Genomic DNA, 21,558 nt, shown 5'->3' with positions numbered 1-21,558 from the left:
TGATCTGTGCAATTAAAAAAAGCCCCAAAGGCTTTTTTAGCCCATGGGCAGTAATGTGGGTCTGTCAGTTAGTTGGTCCACTACCACTTTGGTCCAGACTGATATATCTCAAATATTGAACGGATCGATGTGAGATTTTGTACGGGCGATTACATTCTGTACATCCTAATAACTTTAGTGATCCCAGATCTGTTTCTCTTGTGTCACCATCAGTCAATACAACTTAAAGCTTTTGCATTATATTCAAATGCAGTTTATTAGTGTGAAAAGAAGAAAAAAATGCCTCAATGGCATTAATAAAGGAAAAAGACAACCTGCTGCCTTTGAAGCCTCCTTGCGAACTTCCTTTCTAATTCACAGCACGTGTTGCAGTGTCTGCGAATCAATGCGGTGGTTATTATAAAGCAAGGAAAACCCAGAGGCGGTTAGCATGCATAGATAGGAGGCTAATATCACCAACATTTTCATCCAGAAATGCATTAGCGGGACGCGTTGCCGCATACATTTCCCCCCAGGTTGAGGACAAACGGGGGGCAAGGCACACATCAGAGGACGGAGCAGCACGCTAATGAGAGAGGGGAAAGTGAAAAGATGAAAGGTGACAAGGGAGGCACTGCAAAGATTGCTGGGAAAAGGGTACAGAGATATGAGTTGTGAGGTAGAGATGGTGAGATTAAAAAATGGAAACAAAGTTGATATGTCGCAGGCAGTTGAGGCCGGGGCTAGATAAAATGAGCGTGAGATGAAAAGATACATATAAAAAAGGGGGAAATGACTGCAAGACACCAAGGGAGATTGTTCCATCACTGGAGATGGAAAGAATAACAGAGAGAGAGAGCATCAGATAAAAGAAGTGACAGAGGGCATTGAAATGTATTTGTTCACTGTGTGCCTGATACATGGAATCCAGTAAGAGTTTCATTGGCTTCGCTGCAGACAGAGTGTGTTCTATTTCCCTCATTTGAGATCCATCAACCATCTTGTTTCTCCATTTCATTCTGCTCTCCTACCATTACCTCCTGAGTCATGTACCCATTGTATTAAAATTCATAGTACTTAATTTGCCCCACGATAAATTACATCAACATACTGCCACCATTAAACATTTAAAAAATAAAAAGTAGCAAACTACAATATATAAGTCATGTGGAACTTTGGCAATCTGTTCCCGTGATACATTCGGGTCAGACAATTCTCCTTCTCTCACCTCTCTTGTCCCCGGTGGGAGTCGTTGCTGAGCGCAGCAAACAATCAAAAGCTTCATTAAACACTGATGAAGATGTACAGGCAGGGAGTGACGGCCATCAATGCAACACAGAGTGATCCATGTCCCGCTGACAATGTCGTCCCACTAGTCACAAAGTCAAGTATGAAAAGTTCCAGACAAAGTGCATTTCTATCTAGCTGTTTTTTATGCACTTCATCAAGAAAAAGAGAACGGATTGAAACATGACCAAAGAAGCACCACATGATATAAATCTCACTTTTGCAACCATTAAAACTGTCGACAATAGTAAATCTCTTCATTGTGTTTTGGCTTCATTGCAGTTTTGACCACGACAGATACTGTGAAATACAAGAGAAGTTGAACATTCAATTTCCTTTGATCAGATAACATACTGTACAGGTTAAGGCATTAATAATTATCTGACAAGATAACAATTACCATTCAGCCACATGCTATAATGAGACGATGATAATATCACGCTGCCCGTTGAAAATCCATCATTTGATCATGAAGGAAGAAAGCCGCTGCGGTTTTCATGTCATTATTAAAAAAAAAACTTTAATAAAAGGTTTCAGAATAACCATGTCCCTGCTTTAAATGATTTGTGTTAATCTATGATTTGATCATTTGATTTACTCAAGTCTTTTATTATGTGCCTTTTTATTACATGAAAAAGAGGGGTTTAAAATGTGTATAATTATATTTCCACACAAAGGATATTTGAAATACTGAATTCAATATGAGCTCATGTTGCATCACAGAAAGAAACAGAGAGGACTAATTTGATGTTAAAAGATTTTAAAAAAAAGATAAACAAAAGCAATAGAGAGTATACTGAATCACAACAGCTCACTTTCTTTACAGTGTAAATAAGCTTGCACTGTAAACGGTAACCATAAGTCAAGACTGTTGGTCCTGAGAAATGTGTGATGCAATCATTTTTACAATCAAAACATTCTGATAATAATAACTGTAATCAAAACCATATGAGGCGTTTAATGCAACCTTGAGGCATTTTTTTCGTACAACAGAGATACAATCACATGGAGGATGTTCTGACTGACTCAATAAACAGAGAAAACCATGGACAATTTTCCATTTAAATAAACGTGAAAATATTGAGGGGGGAGAGATGACTTGTGAAATGTAAGATATGTTTATTCTAACATATCCATTGTAAGAAAATTAACTTCAAACAAACCAATTGACAACAAACCAAGATAGAGAATGCAATCATCTCGCATACAGTAGTTTGAGAGGTTAGCCGAACCTCCCTGATTATACCCATTTACAGTCTTAATCTAAATCTTCCTCCCACGTTTCACCTAGTAAACAAAATGTCCCCTCTCGTTTTTTTTTTTACAAGCCCATCTTCGTTTTGTCTCCAGCAGAGTTAGCATCATCACTCCTGTTTCTTTATTCCTTGTATTTTATGAGATGGAAAGAGGGAAGGGGATACAAAGACACAGTATAATACGGAGGAACATCCCAGCTCATTAGTGAATTGAGCTAATTATGCAGCAGAATCATGTTAAGACGTGATTTCATGTCTTCACCTCACTGACAATTTATTATTTTATCCTAGATTTTTTAGTTTATGATTTTTCCAAAGGTCTACGATCAAATATTTGTATGTTTTTAAAAGGGAAACAGTTGAACACAGGTGCATTATTGGAAATGTAGGATTATGTGTTTGTGGAATTTGACCCTTACTAGGGACTAAAAGTTTGGCCATCTTGCTTTGGATTTAGACAATGGTTGAGTTCCAAATCGCATACTTTCTACTATATAGTATGTAGAAAAAAGATTTAGGATGTCCCGATTCTTGTGGCCAGATTTAGGATGGTTAGAAGTACCCGGATGTCCTACTTCATGCGGCCAAGATTGTTAGTGTTGAAAAGTGCATCCTATTTGGGCAATTCTGACCCACAATCCAGTGCGCACGTGAAGTGACGTAACATCGACGAAGCCTCCATATGAAAACAAATAGGGATGCGACGGATATAAAAGCAAGAGGCAAGATCAAGGCGCAATGTTATGATGAAATAAGAGATAAAGTATGTCCCAATAGTATGCCTACTGCATCCTAACTAGATTATTTTTATCGTCGGATGTAGTATGTAGAATAGAAAAAAGAAAGAGTATGCGATTCGGAACGCAACCAATCTTTTTTTTTTCACAACATTTTATTGTAAAATTTCCAATACAAAAACAAACTCAAATAGGCGATCAATAATATTGGGTTAACCACACAAGACAAAGGAAGTGTTCTAGTTCTAGTGTTAGTTATAATCCACTCTATCTCTCTTGAACTACCTCTGGATCGAAACAAGTTCTTCAGTCGGTCAGTTGCTGATTATGTAAAGGCGGATGCTGGAACGTATGGGTCTATAACCACCCTCAGGCAACCTGCAGCTCAAAAGTTAAGCAGGCAGCCGTCAGTGTACAATTGGGGGCATATTGGTCGATTAGCATAAACTACCAATTGACCTCTTGCTGTGACTGATTTTTATCTTCTAATTACAATTCAAAAGGAAAGTGTCAATCTGACGAGGAAATCTTTGACCCCCCTCTGACCCAGTGGTAGACTTGGCCAAAATTTCTCAGGGCAAAGGGCCATTCTTTGTCATCGGGTGTGGACTTGTGGCTGTCGGTGGAGGTGGTGTGTGTGGAGGGGGGGGGGGGGGCAGCTGTTAATTGAATGCCAGTTTGGATTATGCGGATGAATGAACTTGGCAATATGATGCAGCAAGTTCACCCATCGCACATACACATTTGTTGTCACATGTATAAATCTTGTATCATCCTAATCTATCTTTTTTTCAGAATGTAGGGGGAAAAACTTAACAGTTTTCTTGCCAAACAAAATGCAGGAGATTCTTTAACAAAACTGACTAGCTGATCATCCTGACCTCGTATAGAATGTTTATCCTCTCTGTAATCAATATTTTACAGCATCAGAATAAACTCCATGGCATATACATAGTACATACTGGTATTTTTATCTATATTCACCAAGTTTATCACCATTGTTTGTACCAGGTGAAAAAAAGAGTAAAGTATGAAGTGTTTTGGCTCTAGTGGCTATTCCCATACTATAAGAGAGCACTTTTAAATCAATGGAGTACTTTTATAATCCTATTACATTATATGGGATTATAGGTGTATACAAAAATGTACATTGTATGTTACTTGTTCATTAATATAATTTTTATAAACAGGCTAGAGACCAACACATCAACAAAAACCATGAGAGGTTCCCTGAATAAAATGTGTAACATTTTATAAAACTTTGCATATGATTGAAAAAAATAAAGTTTTTTGATGTCACAGATTTTTACAATTTGACAAGAACATTAATGCAACATCATTTGCTTTAGTTCTGTCAGTGTCTTCCCATGGCCATCAAACCCCGCTGTGCTCCTCCATCATAACCTTTTCGGCTCTTTCGGCCCTCGTCCTGTTGGGCTGCCCCTGGGCCTTGAAGATGACACGTTTACACAGTGAGAGGACCGGCTTGTGTGGTCGGGCCTGACGGAGATCGCCGGATGGTGTGGTCATGTTATCCGGATTCTGATTTAAAAACGTAAAGTTAGGAAACATTGTCAAGAACCTCTGGCAATGAAACAGAGAGAGAGAAAAACAAACATTCAATTATATTTGAAATTGGTCAAATACACCTTTTTGAGTTCGCTCACCTTGCAAAGTGTGATCAAAATGAACAAAGGGATGCACATCAGTGGAATGAGCATGAGTATGCTGCCAAATGCCACACCCCCGACGCCGATCACATAACCATGCACATTGATAGAAGAGTAGTGCGGGGTGAATACCAGCAGTGTGACCTAGGGAACAGGAAAGAGTCAGGTTATATAGCCTTTAAAAACTCCGGTGTGCTCCTTTACCTTACTTAATGACTCCTGTTCATATGCTGTACTCTCTGATTTTGTTACGATCATGTTTTGAGTCCAAATTTTCAGGTAAAGGCAGCAGTCTCCCCGCTTCCTTCCCGTATCAGAGCTCAAACATAATTAGTGATGTGGCAAAAATATGAAATATATGAAACACCCGTCAAAGATGAAAGAAGGGGAATTGGGAAGAAGCAGAGACAAGGGCTGATAAAAGGGCGTAAGAAGATCCGCGTTCAGACGTCATGAATAAGGTAGAAAATAATTAATAGAGATGAAAACATGAGAGGAAATACACATGAAGAGAGAGGGGGAGAGAGTAGATGAGTCAAGGTAGAGAGATATGACGCAGGTGTGTGAGAGCTACTCACTCCACAGATGAGCGGTGTGATGAAGAGCCAGCAGTATTTCAGCACAGGGATAGGCCGGTACCCGATCATGTCCTCAATGTTATCACAGAAACGGTCCGCACCTGCAAAATCACAGAGGGCAGGTGTAAGTCGATCCAAAGAAAGTAGGAAAAAAATCGCTTTGTCTTTGCAGGAAACACTCTCAAACAAATGAGGCCCGACACAATGAGATGGCGACGCCTTGTTTTTGTGATTTTTTTTGTTTGTTTGTCAAAATACAGATGGAAAGGTTTTTTCTTATACCCTGAAACCATCTATAATTAAAGGTGCAGTCAGCGATTCTGGAGAACGTTTGTTGTCTGAATCATTCAGTTTTATTTTCACACACACAGTACAGTACATCGTGAGAAGATATTCACTGATTTTGACAAAGTGATTTCGACCATGCGTTCTCCGGAATCGCTGTCTCCACCTTCAAAAAAGAATATATATTTCTGATACTACAGATGCAAGACATCAGAACATTTCGAACCAATTATGGAGAGCAGAAGCTTAAATGATACAGCAATCAACCCTCAAAATGAAACACTGACGGGGAAAAGCGAGGAGCCTCGTTAACATTTCCACACATTACACGGGCTCACTGCGAAGAGGCAGAGAAGCCAAATGAACAGCTAAACAACTTGTATCGGGGTAGAGGGAAAATACGGTCGATATCTCACTCTGCGTCGGTTTGCGGTAAAATTACTCTTTTGGGAAATGGAAATGCACTTCTTAGAGTCGCAGAAGCTTCATGTAAAACACACACAGGGTCAGCGTGTCAGTGGGTGAGCTTCTACGAGAGACACATGTGCTACGAGTTGCTCTGAGAGATGACATGGAAAGAGCAAATATGAGAATAGAAGAGCTCTCTACCCAAATCTAATTTAACCAGTAATGCTGCTGCTGATAATGAAGGTGTGGGAAGTGGTGCGAGCACAGGTGATTCATCCAAAGTGATGGCAGAGGAAGACTGGGCTATGGAAGATTAGATGTGGACAAAAAGTTAGGAAGGCCTTAAAGAGCCATCACATTTCCTCTGTTAGTGCACGAGTGAGGCATAAAAGATCAGTTTGAGATTTCTGACATAACAGCAGAAGCTGGTGCTTAATCCTTTTAGTCCAGTAGATGGAGCACTCAACCTTGTGATGTAGGATGAACTAGTTTTGAGAGGACTGTTTGTTCGTCGCCCTTGAAGAGTGAAAAAACCTCATGTTCTCAATATTCTTGTGTTAGGAGTTTCAACTATTGCACTTAAAAAAGGAACACAGGTGGTATTTTTACAAGCGATATGTACTTTAAATGAAAATGTAATAACTTTGCAATATGAAAAGGTTTCTATTAGTTCACTGCAACTCCTTGTAAACTGTAAATATACTCAAGCTGAGGTCCGGCATATGTTTTTGATCTTAGGCAGTTGGGGCATGGCCAGAAGGCGGTGTCAAAGCAAAAAAGTATAAGAAAAAAAGATGTATAAAAGCTTCTGCAAACAGAGCAAAGGGCCCGGGCCGGTGTATATGAAATGGATAAATGGATTCTATGTGGTGCTTATTGCTACAGGTACTGCATATCTACATTGTATGTGGTGGTGCATTTGTAATGTAATAGTAATGGGGGGAATATTCATTTCTATGTATCATATTTATGGGGGCGGGACCTGATAAGCCTTTGGCTTCTTCCGTCTCCCTTCGGACAACACAAAGTATGATGTATGAATATTTGCAAGAGAGAATTGTGTATTGTGTGGAATTGTCCGAAAGAATAATAAATAAATAAATAAATAAATAAATAAATAAATAAATAAATAAATAAATAAATAAATAAATAAATAAATAAATAAATAAATAAATAAATAAATAAATATTCAATGTTAAGAGAAAAATGAACTGTTACTCTAGCCTTGCACCGCCAGCCCATACTTCTGCTCAATTTTCATTTCCCTTCAGTAGCCAGTCTGGGTCCGCAATATATTCGCAGGGTTTTCTCCGCCAGATTTCTGCCAGTCCAATCAGCGAACAGAGAGAGTGGCTGAGAACAATGATGTTGATGTTTTATTTGAACTTTTCCAGTTTTGTTTTGATAGTAGCATAATTCCGGCTCTGTGGCATAAGTCCTTTATCAAACCAATCCCTAAATCCTCAAAAAATGATCCTAAAATTCCACTTAATTATAGGGGTATAAGTCTGATTAGTTGTGTGTATAAATTATACTCGTCTATTCTGAATGGTAGACTTGTAGACCATCTTGAAAGGACTGGAGTACTTGTGGATGAACAAAATGGATTTAGAAAGGGCAGATCATGTATTGACCACATTTATGTAATCTCTTCTATCCTTCGTTCAAGAACTAAAATGAATAGATCTACTTTTGTTTGTTTTATTGATTTCAAGAAGGCGTTTGATTGGATCAACAGGGAAATGCTTTTATATAAGCTGTTAAAAGCAGGAGTTAACGGAAAATTTTATCATGCCATAAAGTCTCTGTATCAAGCACCTGCTGCTTGTGTTCAAGTTAATACATATACAACTGGATGGTTTCCCCAACAGTTTGGTGTAAAGCAAGGAGATGTATTGTCCCCAACATTGTTCTCTGTTTTTGTTAACGATTTAGCAATTTTGATTAAAGCCACGTCAGTTGGAGTGAAAGTTGATGACCAAATCATTAATATTGTATTATATGCCGATGATATAGTCTTGCTTGCTGATTGTGAAGAAGATTTACAGATTATGTTGAACATTGTTGCAGAATGGTGCTGGAAATGGAGAGTAGTGGTAAACCAGGATAAATCTCAAATAGTACATTTTAGACAAAAGCCCCAGAAGAGAAGTTATTTTTCTTTTTCTCTGGGTCCAATTGCTTTGACATACACTGATCAGTACAAATATCTCGGTTTAACATTGGATGAGCACATGACATTTAAAGATGGCGTTAATGTCCTGGCGCAGTCAGCAGGTAGAGCACTGGGATCTGTACTAAACAAGGTTAAAGGGTGCAATAACTTAGGGTTCCACGTCTATACACAATTGTACAACTCATGTGTATGCCCTGTGTCAGATTATGCTTCTGGTGTGTGGGGCTTCCCTGAACAATCGGGTTCAAATATGGTGCATTATAGAGCGATTCGCTCTTTCTTGGGAGTCCATAAACGGACATCAGTTCTGGCTGTGTGTGGAGATATGGGATGGGTACCACCCAACATCAGACATAAATGTGAAATGCTTAGACTCTGGAATAGGTTTGTGAAGATGTCTGATCAGAGGCTCACTAAGAAGACTTTTTTATGGGATGTGTCTCAATGTCATCCCTGGGCAAAGGAGCTAAAATCTTTGTTTTATACACACAATTTATCTTATGTTTTCCAGAATAGATTACTTTGCAACATTCAAGACATAAGGAGCGCCATGTTTCATAGGTTCAAAGATAAATGGTCAGTTAACATATGGGACAAACCAAAATTAAGAACATATTGTTTAATAAAAGATAGTTACAGCTTAGAACCCTATGTAAATTATAATTTAAGTAAAGGCAAAAGATCGTTGTGTGCACAGTTACGCTCAGGAACACAACCACTAGCGCTGGAGACTGGGAGGTTCAATGATACTCCAGAGGCAGACAGGCTCTGTTTGATGTGTGACCTCAGGGAGATTGAGAATGAGATTCATTTTATGTTTTATTGCCCAGTTTATGATGATTTGAGGGATGTATTGTTTACTACGATGTCTTCCATTTATGCTGATTTCTTTTGGTTCGACGACTATGAAAAACTTGAGTTGTGTTTTAAAAAGGGAACCTTCTATGTTGCAACCTTTCTCTGTAAAGCCTGGGAGAGAAGAAGAAGTATGTTGTTCAGAGACCCAGCTGTACAATATTCTGTATTTTGATTGTAATGTAGTATGTGATGGTGTCCTATAAACCCATGAGGGTTGGGCACTTTGAGTGCAGGACACAAAAACCAAAATAAAAATGAATGAATGAATGAATGAATTGAGGTTGTGTGGCAGTTTCAGTTGTAGTCAAAAGCCGGCGCATGACGTCACAACCAAACGTTATGCGATTGGTTGGCAGATCCAGAGTGGCATCCAATAGTTTTAAACTTCAACAGACACCCGCCTTCAAGTGAGTTTACGTTTGTCAATTGAGCGATTCCAGACCTTCTGTACAAATGAAATAAAGTAAATTGGTCTGGTAGGACCAGGCTACTGTTACTCAGGATAAAAAACAAAAAAGGAGTATTTATCAGAGGCATGGTTTCTTACAGATTAAAAGATTATACAGATAAAGTCAGTTGAAACTAATGCCGCTGACAGAAAATTGCCGAACACAAGAAATATAATGAAGTCCCATATGGTAGCTGTGTGTAACTAAAAGCAGAACGCTTCAGGTGTATTGAGGAGCTGCAGTGAAGAGCCATATTGTAGATGTAGTGTAGTGATAACGGCCTGACTTACCATACACCCAGGCAATGACAACGGTCTCAAACAAGGCAATGAAGAGGAGAGGGATTTCACTACCACCGTAGTTTGCTATCAACGTAAAGAGGACGATCCCTCCCTGAAACAGAAGAAGATGAAAAATGACACTCCCTTATTTGACTTACATCATGGAATTGAACCCTTTAAAGCCACTACGAGTAACATGGCACATTGGCGGCCCCTTTGGACAAAAGCGGTAGTATTTTTACGACGCTGTTTTCTAGCGCGTGCCGGGCGTGCAAGATTCAAATGATCAGGAAGCAATATAGTGCATGTCCGTGTGTTGAAAGTGTGAGGACACCGGACTCTTTTCAGCTCTGTGAGAGTGGTTAGTGACACAGCATGAACTAATGCCAGTTAGTGCTACACACATACACCTGATTGCACTGAGTTGATGCAGTGTCACCTCTCACAGAGCTGAAAGAGTCCGTGTCCTCACACAAAGCGAATGAACGAGAGACGGCAGTTAGTATGGATCACGATGAGGTAATGTGTTTATGTTGTTGTAAATATTGACTATTTCAGATGAATAATGGTCATCTGATGATGCTGGTGAGGCAAAGTAAACTTTGTTTTAGTAGGCTACCGCTCACTCATTTAGGAGTAAACACTGCAGTCTAATTCGCTCCCGTGAAATTGTGTATATACGTTGCTTGGCAACGCCCTCCCGCCCGCCTATCATTCTCCCTTTTAGCTTTTCTTCATTGAATTTTCTTTTTTTTCTTTGATGGTTCAGCCCTGTTATCAGCCATTATGACGACAAATAACTGTCTCAAACAAGGCTACCGCTCCCCTTCCCTCACCTGGAGGGATAGGCTTCTCAAATCGCCTTGCAGCGCCACACTGAAATCTGCGACCAATACGGATATGTGACCATAGAGCCTGAACGAGCGAACCGAAAATCGGACTGGGTGTACGACCAGACCAAAAGCAGTAATAAAAACTATATAAAAACGTCTTTCTTTGCACTGATGGTCTCGTTTGCTGTTAAAGGTAATTTATGATTATGAGAGGAAACATGAGGCTGTTTAAAAGATATTTAAATGTTACTCGGAGCTGCTTTAAAACCTGGTCTATAGTATATTAAGGGTGGAACACAGGGTATTCATCAAGGCATCACCTTTTAACAATTCACTTCCTTAATATATATGTTTATTTTTTAAACATATACTCATGATACTTATTCCATTTAAAAAAAAGATTAAAATGTTTTATATAAGACCTACTGAATATAATGGAGAATCTGTTCATGGACATGAGTGAGAGTTAAGAGCCATGCACGCATTCCTGTGAGCCACACCCTTTGGAGCTGAATGCTAATTAGCATGCTACCATGCTGTTTGCGATATACTGTATGAGTGCATATGTTACAAGTGTAACGTATGATTAAAATGTGTTTGAAACCAATGTATGAATATGTGTTCATTTTAGAAGCTATATGGGATAACAAAAGTTAGAATATAGAAATTCTTCCTGTAAGAACAAAACATTTCTGAGGCAAATTTCATGCAAGTCCATCTGATAGTATAAAGATGTGCTTGCTTTACACAGCATTAATCTACACAGCTGACACAGCCAAATATATATATTTTTATCCTCAGATTGTATCTAACAGCATCTTCTCTCTCTCTCCTTGTAGCGTTTTACATCAGGTGTCTCTTTGATGTTTCTGCTGCTTACCTCTGTGACCAGGGAAAGCCCAAATAGGAAACAGACGACGGCGATGACCAGTACCAGTAGCTCTCTGCGCCCCGGCCTCCTCAGCTGACGGGGGAACATGTCTGTGATGGCTGTGGCCAGGCACTCCACTCTGACAAACTGGGCGAGGACAGAAATTGAAAAGGAATCGGTTTATTCGTAAATTCAACGACAACAACAATGCTGAAACACTGTATGTGATGCAGTTACATTGGAATACCTGATTGTCGATGCCCAAGATGAGGATCATGAGGAAGAAGAGCACGCTCCAGAAGCAGGCGCCAGGCAGCATGGACAGAGCCTTCGCAAAGGCTATAAAGGCCAGACTAGGACCTGTAGAAAGCACATGATTGCAGGCAAGGGAAGTCCTTTAAAGCACAAAATAATCCTGTCATTATATCCCATTCCCTTAAATCATTTTATGACCCCTTAGATTCTTCTTGTGTCCCTTTGAGGGGTCCCGATCCCCAGGATGGGAGCCACCGTCTAATGACTTTAGTTTAACAGTTTAATGGTTGCATAGCACTTTTTCCTGCAAATATGTAGCGCTTTCCCCCTCCCCTAAAAAACTAGGACTAAGGAACTAGGACAGACATTTTATTTAAATTTTTTAAACAAAAGTAAAACTGTACGTGAACATGAGATGCCATCTTGTGGACAGCGTTGTCACCACTGCCAGTGTTACAATTACTGGGCATCAGAACTGCAACAATAAGACTATTAATCGATTGGGGGAATCGATAGAAAATGAATTGACAAAACTTTTGATAGCCAAGTTTTCATTTAATTCAATTGATATAGAGAGAAAAGGGTAGTTGCAGCCCAACAACAATAAAAAAAAATTAACAGCAGCTGATTTGAGATGTCTCTGAGTAAAGGATGCAGATTCTCAAAAGGGAATAGTTAACTCACCAGCGGTAGCGACCTCACCAATCGGCAGGTCCAGTTGCCGAGCCATAAATCCCAGCACCGAGAACACAGCAAAACCAGCAAAGATACTGGTGGCGAAGTTCAGACAGCATATTGCAATGCAATCCCTACGACATACACATGTTTGAAATTAAAATAGAAGAACGCACTTTCAGAGAGAGCACATGAATGTAAAGCTAAACATGTGATGGCCCATCTGTGTGTAAGGACACTGACCTGTAGCAGTTGTTGTTGTACTTGTTGTAGCTTCCCAGAGCGGGCAGTACTCCCTGACATAAGGCCAAGGAGAAGATCACCTCCATCAATGCATCGGTCCATATCTCCAGTGGGTGAGGGAAGAAAAAGTTGTTAAAATAACCCGGTCAACAAATCATTTCCTTCCAGAAAAATAGCAAATAACCTTTTGTCATAAACAGTAAACCAGAAATGTACGACACCAAACTGCTTTGCTTCAAGGATAGGACAAACAGGTCCTGTGATCGTGTGCTGACTTGTACCTCATGTAATCCCTTTTTTTGTTCCTGCATCTATTCATTCCATAGATAGTGGATTCATTCACATGATGTGGGCGAGAGTGCATTTGTATTTGTAATTTGTTGTGTGCATCCAGGTTTATGAGCGTAGGCGGTGTTCGTTTACAGGAATGTCTTTCTGCGTGGCCCTGCATTCGGTGGGCATCTGGTTAACATTAGAAGCCTCGCAGCACTGCAAGTCTCGCCCACTTAAGGATATAGAGTTGGAAAGGCTCCAGAGCAATAAACAGCCCCCCTAAGTCTGGCCCCACAGTTCCCAGCCTATAGGGTTCATAAATGGAAGCTTCAGTCTGTCGCAAAGGATCTTCACATCTTGACACCGGACAAAGAGGGAACTGTCACGTCCCTACAAACATGTGCCCAGAGACACAGGCACACATTCAACAGAACCCAGATGCAGCAGGCCAGAACTCGGATTAGGACAAAAAGCAAGACTCATTAGAAACAGACCCGTTGCTTAACAGCATCTGGCATTGCACAGCTCTACTCTCTGACCAATGCTTTCACCACATGCATTCCACCTCATTTCAAAATGACATTCTCACAGTTTCTCCCCTTTCCATTCTTTGACGTTTAGGTACTAGAATTCCCACGATGGTTTGAGTTTAATTATTAGGTATCTTTTGTTTTTTTGTTTGTTTGTTTTTTGAGGGGGAGGGGATTCTTTCAGTGGCGGACAAATTCCATGTTTTGTTTTTATGCTTGTCACTTTTTGTCAATATCAGTGAATATCTCCTCATGAAATGCTACCTATCCATACTGGGTGTGCACTTGAAAAAAGATTGTGAGGAGATATTCACTGATTTGGACAACAGCCGTTCTCCAGAATTCCTGACTCCACCTTCAACTCTAATTGGAAAAGTTGAGATGCATCCAGATGAGTTGAGCAACACAGGAATCTAGTCAGAATAGACAAACACTGGGAAAGAAAGTGTGCCAAAATAAACAACAAGTGTGAGGGGCCCCGTACTGGTCTGTCACATAGGATCACCACTCAAAGGAATGCTTGGGCCAACACATTCATGAACATACATTCTCATGCCTGCAGAAGATGAGGAAATGACACACATCCACCAGCACGCAACCCAAAGGCTTAACCCCCCCAGAGATCCCACTTGAACCCTGGAGCTGAGAACCATGCTGTGAAGTGTTAAGAGGAAGACAGGAAGCGAGAGGGGAAGAGAGAGAGAAGCAGAGGCAAAAAAAACAGATGATGGCATTGTGCAAGAGCATGCCAAGTGATTGTGAATTCAGCCTCTGTTTTTCTCCCTTCCCTGTTCAAATTGAAAAGAATGCCATCAGTAAACTAAGTAGATACCAGAACTGCTGTACGAATGCAATACAGGGTGCTTGCTTTTTTATGTACATAAAACACAACAATTTGCAACGATGGTATAGGTTACTGACTTTGGCTGCAGCTTAAAGTGAGGCATATTGACTTTTTTTTATAAGGTCAAAATACCCTCATAATGTGCAAAGGATTCCCTACAGAGAGCACAGCTAATAATCTTGACTGACTATGTTTAGATAGTATACTCAAGCGGAAAGCATTCTTTGACATACTTCTCGCCGTATTTGGATCTCCGTTTGCTTTTCTTGTTAAGACTCTTGCCTCTGGAGCGTAAACAAGAGCCCAGGCAAAGTGAATGGGGTGACTAGGGGGTTAAATAACAGGAAATTGTATTTGTCCTGTTAGAAGACTAAGAAGAATCTAACAGGAGGGAGAGAGAAGTATTGAGTGTTGGGCATTGGGTTTCGTAATGTTGTTTGTCAAATGCAAAACATTGTTACAAGCACAGTGGATCATGACAATGAGTTCTTACATTTGGATCGGCAATCTTACTGAAGTCCGGTGTGAGGTAATAAGCCAGTCCGTCCCCTGCTCCTGGGAGTGACACTCCGCGAATGAACAGGATGAAAAGCAGCAGGTAGGGGAATGTGGCAGTGAAGTACACGGCCTACAATCACAACAAAAAAAGAAGCTGGGTTATGATTGCACGTTTGCACACAAACACTTGCTCTTAGCATTTCCCCCTGAAATAAGTAATCTTTTCTGTCATCTGGGAACAGCGGGAAAGAATAAACACGACTGACGTATGAATGCCAAATAAAGTTGATGTGTCAAATGTGTTAGCGGTTGCACGTGGAGTTAAAAACATTAGCATACATTCGTAATTGTGTTTCTTGCCACTTGCCGACTCTTAAGAACTTTAAGTTCTGTTTTTGGTCTCCACCAATTATTAAGGGACAAATCTGGTCCTTTGGCTGCTGGAGTAAATGTTTGTGAAACTAGACTCATACCCCAAAAACGACAAGCATAGAAAAAAAGCCAAAAACACTCTATCAGGGAAAGTAGTCAATGTGTAAGCTAAAGCAGTACTCACCTTCCCTGTGGTCTTGATCCCCTTAAAGATGCAGAAGTAACATATAACCCAGGCGAGCAGGAGACACAAAGCCAGGTCCCAGTGTACATTAGCTACGGACATGTTGTCTGACACTCGTAACACGCGGCGACTGCGTGGAAAAAGTTCAGACACGTAAGCAACAAACACAGTGTATACGACAATATGCTCTCCAAATGACGTGCAGAGAAACGGATACATGGATGTGGATGTGCAATGCATACAAACACACATTGTTTCCTCTTTTAAATGCTTTCTCCCACAGCAAACATGACCCACCGCAAATGTGTCATTATTTAAAAGCATGAGGAGAATGCATTAAAAGTCATATTTACGTTTTAGTGAATGTCCGTGATACTGTTAGACAAAAAGGAAAAACATCTGCATCACAAAAAGAGATGTTTAAATACAGCTGTCTTTAGTTTATGTTGGATGGTTTCAGCATATTAATCAAGCAGCAGGAAAAGAGTACATATTGTATAAATAAAACTGAGTGATTTCCCATTTTCCCAACAATTTCTGTTCTCACAAAATCAGGCGGTTGTCATGTGAAGAGTCGCAGCCCTGTTTCAACATTTATGTAAAATTGAGGGGGAAAAATAAAGAGACAAACAACTTTTGATCAAAGTTGGAAGGCGTTGCCACCGGTCATTCTGAGGAATGTAATGCGCTCATTTTCAGTGTTGTGTTTGGACGACCTCGGTTCACCTTCTGTAGACACCGTGATAAGATACATTGCTGAGGAAAATTTCTCCCAGAGACGAGCACACTGGGGAGAATCAATTTAACTGTCAAAGACATGTGTGTGTGTGTGTGTGTGTGTGTGTGTGTGTGTGTGTGTGTGTGTGTGTGTGTGTGTGTGTGTGTGTGTGTGTGTGTGTGTGTGTGTGTGTGTATGTGTGTGTGTGTGTATACTCACATCCAGAACTCGTTTTCTGATGAAGTTTCTTCCAGGAGAGAATGGTTACCATTACTAGAAAAAAAATACAACCAAAGTTGAAACCATATAGGGGAAGGTGGGGTGATTTGTGCAACTTTTTACTCAAAGTGATTTTAAAGTGAGGCCTTGACAGTTATGTCTCCAACTCAAATATGTACATATATTTCAGGATGTTGTGCATCCCTGGCAATAAAAACTTTGGATCTGGAATAAACTGTTTAAGAAATATAGCTTTCGGAAAAAAAGTTGTCTTGACGCACAAATCACCCCACTACGTGGGGTGATTTGTGCGTCATTGTGTCACAATGACAAAGTCACCATCATCATCTTTCTGGCCATCTGAACTCTCATCAGTGGTGTCGTTAAGTGGAATTGAGATGTCACTCTCTTCTGAGCTACTGTAGACAATCACTTTCTTTTGGTGACCAGCGTATACAGCCATGCCACTGGCACAACTCTCAGAAATGTACTTTGCACTAGTTGCTCCGTGCTTGTGGAACCAACTGCCACCTGACAAATGTGATTCCCCCTACATTTCTGCCTTTAAATCAAGGCTCAAAACCCATATGTACACCCTGGTGTTTCCTCCCCATTAACTATCTTACCTCTGCACTACTATATGTGTTTATGTGGATGTATGGGCTTTACGTCTTTTATTTTGGTTATTGTTATTGTACCTTCATTGTTTACCTACTGAATGCACTATGTACAGCACTTTGGACAGTGCAAACTGTCATAAATGTGCTTTTATAAATACATTTTACTTACTTACTTACTTATAACTCCCCCAGGCCCTTGCGCACAAATCACCCCATCCCCAGAATTTTGGATAATAGGCATGATGCAGCAATTTAGGGTTGACATTGTGCTAACTATATAGACTCAAAGTGTAGCATACCAAAGCACTAAAACATGTGTCAAATGTTTTCAAACGTGTCTATAATTGTTCAGACACAATAATCAAAAAACCTTGATCATGGAAATTTTACTTTGAAAGGCAAAACACAGTTTTTTGAGCTTAAATGTGCTTATATCTTATTCCTTGTGTCTCCCTTCTTTACAGGATGAGTCAAATGGATGGCTCTTCTTAAATATGTGGTCACATTTCCAATTTCTTCCACGGTTTTCTAGAAAAAAGGGGTTTTGCAACTTCCAAAACGCACAAATCACCCCACCTTCCCCTAATAATTCTAAACAATGCTTAGCCTTAGTTTTAGCTTAGGCCAGGCTTTACCTCAGTTATTTTCATTACAGCTAATAACTATATATATATATATATATATATATATATATATATACTGTATATATTATATCATTTTGTGAACAGCCTCACACAGATAACTATTCAGTTATGTGTAAAGAAGGGTACTATTACTGTTTTTACGTAATTATTATTAAAAATGCAATTACTCACTGTCTTGCTTGAAGTTAGCAAAGACATTTGTATTACTCTGATGAAGAAAAAGTCTGGAACATTACTGCCCAATGGACACTGGGTTTTTTTAAGGGTTGATTGCTATGAGCAGAGCCGGCCCGAGGCATAAGCGAACTAAGCGGTTGCTTGGGGCCCCCGACCATCAGGGGGGGCCCATCCATTTTTTTTTTTTTTTTTTTTTTTTTTTTTTTTTTAGTTTGTGTGTTTGATATTGACATCATATTATGCAAATGTAAGTCATCATACAAACAAGGGATACAATGTTTTGTTCTAGATAATTAATAGCCTAATAATTGAATCAGTTTATCTTCTCAGATTTGGCCTCTGAATTTTTCTCTCAAAGTGCACCAGATTCATGCATTTCACTTTAAAAACTTTAAAAAATAATTCCCGGGGGGGTATATCCCCGGACCTCCCTAGCAGGGTCGGGATCTCGGCTTTCATATATTTTCACCCAGCTCAACATTGGATGCACTAGCAGAGAACACTGTGTGTGTGGATAACATTTAACAACAGGCAATACATTTGGGCAGCGCTACGATTGGAGAGGGGCCCCCTAATCATATTCTTGGGCCGGCTCTGGCTATGAGGATATTGATATTTGATTTTGTGTTTGAAAGAACCTAAAAACAATAGATCAGCCTATTTCCTGTTTTTTCCCCTGTTTTCAGTTATTATGTTAAGATAAGCTAACTGGCTGGTGGTCAAACAGCTTTACATTTACCGTACGAGAGTGGTGTTAAACTTCTTATCCAACTTTAACGGCAAGAGAGCAAATAAGCACATTTCTCAAAAATGTCAAACTATTGCTACACTTTGGCATTCCCCTACCATTTCACACCCCACGTGTTTTTTCAACAACTATTAAAATCAGGAGAACTTTTCACCCCTAAAAATCTCCCAAGGTACAAATTAATAGTGTTTTTTTATTACAGAAACAGATGCAATAATAATTATGCTCTGAACAACCACAAAAGTGTGTGTGTGTGTGTGTGTGTGTGTGTGTGTGTGTGTGTGTGTGTGTGTGTGTGTGTGTGTGTGTGTGTGTGTGTGTGTGTGTGTGTGTGTGTGTGTGTGTCCCAAAGCTGCTGCATCTATGGAAGCCAAGACCGATTCCATGGTATCAATCTTATTGAGTCTTTTTCATCCATCACATAAATATGAAAACGGTGTGATAGTTCGACATGGTAATAAACAATATATAAACTTACATGATAGAGGGGTTATCATAGTAGTCTGTAGGTATGGTGATGTTGTTTAGGAAGGACCAGTTGGCGTCAGGTTGAAACAAATGGGGGTTGGCAAAGATGCTAAGGCGACCGTGGCATGAGTCTAAGAGATTGAGGGGAAGAGAAAAAAGGAGGGTGAGCTGGGTGTTGCAATAGTAACAATGACAGAATGTATAATTCCTCTTGAGGTCCGTGAGAAAAAACAATGAGCACACCGCTAATCATACGCAGAAACACAGCACGGCTCACCAGTGTTCCAGGCGTTGTCACACGTAGACCAGGGCAGAGGATTTTTGAAGGATTGAAAGAGGTAGAAAAAAGCCCAGGCAAAAATCACGATGTAATAGATGTTCAGGTACGTCACAATCACTTGGCCTGCAATCCCCACCCCTGCACAACAGACACAGTGAGTTTTCAGTCAGTGAAAGTTTATTTTTGAAATCAAGATAATTGGGGAAAATGAGGTCGGCAGCGAATGCACAAGGCAGCTTTTGTTAAAGGGGCCATGGCTCCTGAACTTCTGTTCATGTTGAATACTAGGCCTACAAGTGTAGAATGTTTAAAAAAGGCAAACAATTATAATAATTGTTATTTTGTTCAGCAGGATCTGGAAAAAAGCACTGAATGTTTTTGGAAACATTTCATATCTTTTGAAAGTAGTGTTTACCAGCACACACACCGGCTATATTTCTTCTTTATATTTCCTGCTTGTCAACTTACTAACTTCGACAAAGAAAAATAGTATCTCTGAGCCTTTGTTTTTACCCTCGAACATTGGGCATATCTTCCTCCAGGCGGTCACTCCGCCCTCGCCAGTGTACTGGCCCAACGCCGTCTCCAGGAAGAACAAGGGAACGCCGCAGAACAGGGAGCACAACACGTAAGGGACGAAGAAGACACCTGCAAACGTAAATTAGCCATGAAGGTACCCATGCACAACTAAAATGTTGATACTTATATGTCGATTATGTAAATGGTATGGCAGGGATGATTAGTTGTGAGCAAAATTATAGTGTGATAACACAATGTCCCATGATGCTTGGGAGAAATCTTAATGAATTATGCAACAATGTTTTTCTTCTTGAGATTCGAACATAGGCACTGTAGATTAATAAGTGGTAATGGCATGTTTTGAAATCCCTATTATAACAACAGTGGAAACCTTTCTTGTGCACATGAACACATACACACACACACACACACACACAGACACACACACACACAATATACTGTATATATAATCCCCCTATACTTATCCCCCATATGTTGTATAGCCAAGCCCTGTCGCTTACTTCCTCCATTCTTGTAGCACAGATAGGGGAAACGCCAAACAGTTCCAAGGCCAATGACTTGTCCAGTCATGGAGAGCAAGAACTCCATCTTATTTGCCCATTTAGCCCTCGGCTGGACCCCCTCCTCAGGAATCCCTTTATCTGGCCCGGGGTCCCCATGATGAGCCCCTGTGGCTGTTTCTTCAGTCATGCTACTTCAGTCTGTAACATGCACAGATGGTGCATATGGAGAAAAAAAAACCACATGAGTGGAAATGTTGTCACACTCACATGATCCAGACATAGAAGAAGCCTTCACAGATAATTGAATGTTCTAATATACAGTGCAGTACAGTAAAGTCGTGTGTAAAGTCAGTACCAAATCAAATGAGGCTCTCTGACAAAACAACCAAGCTTCCTAACTGCAAATGACTTCAAAGAAGTAATCTACAAACTTGCTGCTGAGAATTGCAACTCTTAGAAAATACATAATGGGGTTATTACATTTGTCTTGCTTCTGAAAAGAGATTTGAATGCATTTTGACTCACCAGTGAGTTTGCAGCGGGCAATGTTGATACAACTCTGCGACTGGCTGAGAGAAGATTGAAGAAAATCCCTCTCTTTTTTTTTTTTTTTTGCAAAGAGGGGTGTGTCCTGTGTGGATACCAAACACCCACCCATACAAAAACACACCCACTGTCCACATGTGCATGCAAAGGTTGCATGCACATGTGGACGAAATTACAAGAACCAGTTGCAACACCACAATGTGAAATACTACCTCATTAAAGTAGCCTCAGATTATCTTATTCATGTGTAAATCGGTCTCTATTGTACTTAAAAACTTAAATAGAAACAGAAGTAGGCCTAGGCCTATTTTTCTGTGAATGGTAGACATAAAATTGCTTACAATAAAATAAAGTTAAAGTAAACAATACTTGATTTGTAAGCATAGCCTACTTCCCACCGTTTCACCACTGTTTTGTGTTTATTTTTTTTTCATAGCTAATAGAAAAACAAAATTCGACAATTATCCTACACATTCATAGTCACTGAATATGTCTACTTCTATTCCATCAAACGCTTTATGCCAGTAGGGCTAGGCTACTATCTATTCACAAC

At 39.9% G+C, this 21,558-nt stretch overlaps 1 protein-coding gene across 1 annotated transcript; it reads right to left on the bottom strand.

Annotated features, from left to right (window-relative positions):
* Positions 1 to 1,922: 1,922 nt before the first annotated feature.
* On the bottom strand, positions 1,923 to 21,045 carry LOC307268555 (sodium- and chloride-dependent betaine transporter-like). The gene is made up of 16 exons (XM_080051230.1): positions 20,985 to 21,045; positions 20,457 to 20,657; positions 19,930 to 20,064; positions 19,414 to 19,554; positions 19,147 to 19,267; positions 16,480 to 16,533; positions 15,543 to 15,672; positions 14,982 to 15,116; positions 12,842 to 12,945; positions 12,608 to 12,732; positions 11,916 to 12,028; positions 11,678 to 11,815; positions 9,974 to 10,076; positions 5,508 to 5,608; positions 4,927 to 5,073; positions 1,923 to 4,801 (listed from the first exon to the last, which is right to left on the bottom strand). Exons 2-16 carry the CDS (start codon positions 20,644 to 20,646, stop codon positions 4,634 to 4,636), a joined length of 1,905 nt encoding a protein of 634 aa, XP_079907356.1. The 5' UTR covers positions 20,647 to 20,657; positions 20,985 to 21,045; the 3' UTR covers positions 1,923 to 4,633.
* Positions 21,046 to 21,558: the final 513 nt, after the last annotated feature.

The sequence above is a fragment of the Ammodytes marinus genome (assembly GCF_949987685.1).
Source record: "Ammodytes marinus genome assembly, chromosome: 22".
Taxonomy (NCBI): domain Eukaryota; kingdom Metazoa; phylum Chordata; class Actinopteri; order Uranoscopiformes; family Ammodytidae; genus Ammodytes; species Ammodytes marinus.
Note: the sequence above shows the minus strand (reverse complement) of the source record. Positions and strands in the feature narration are given on the sequence as shown.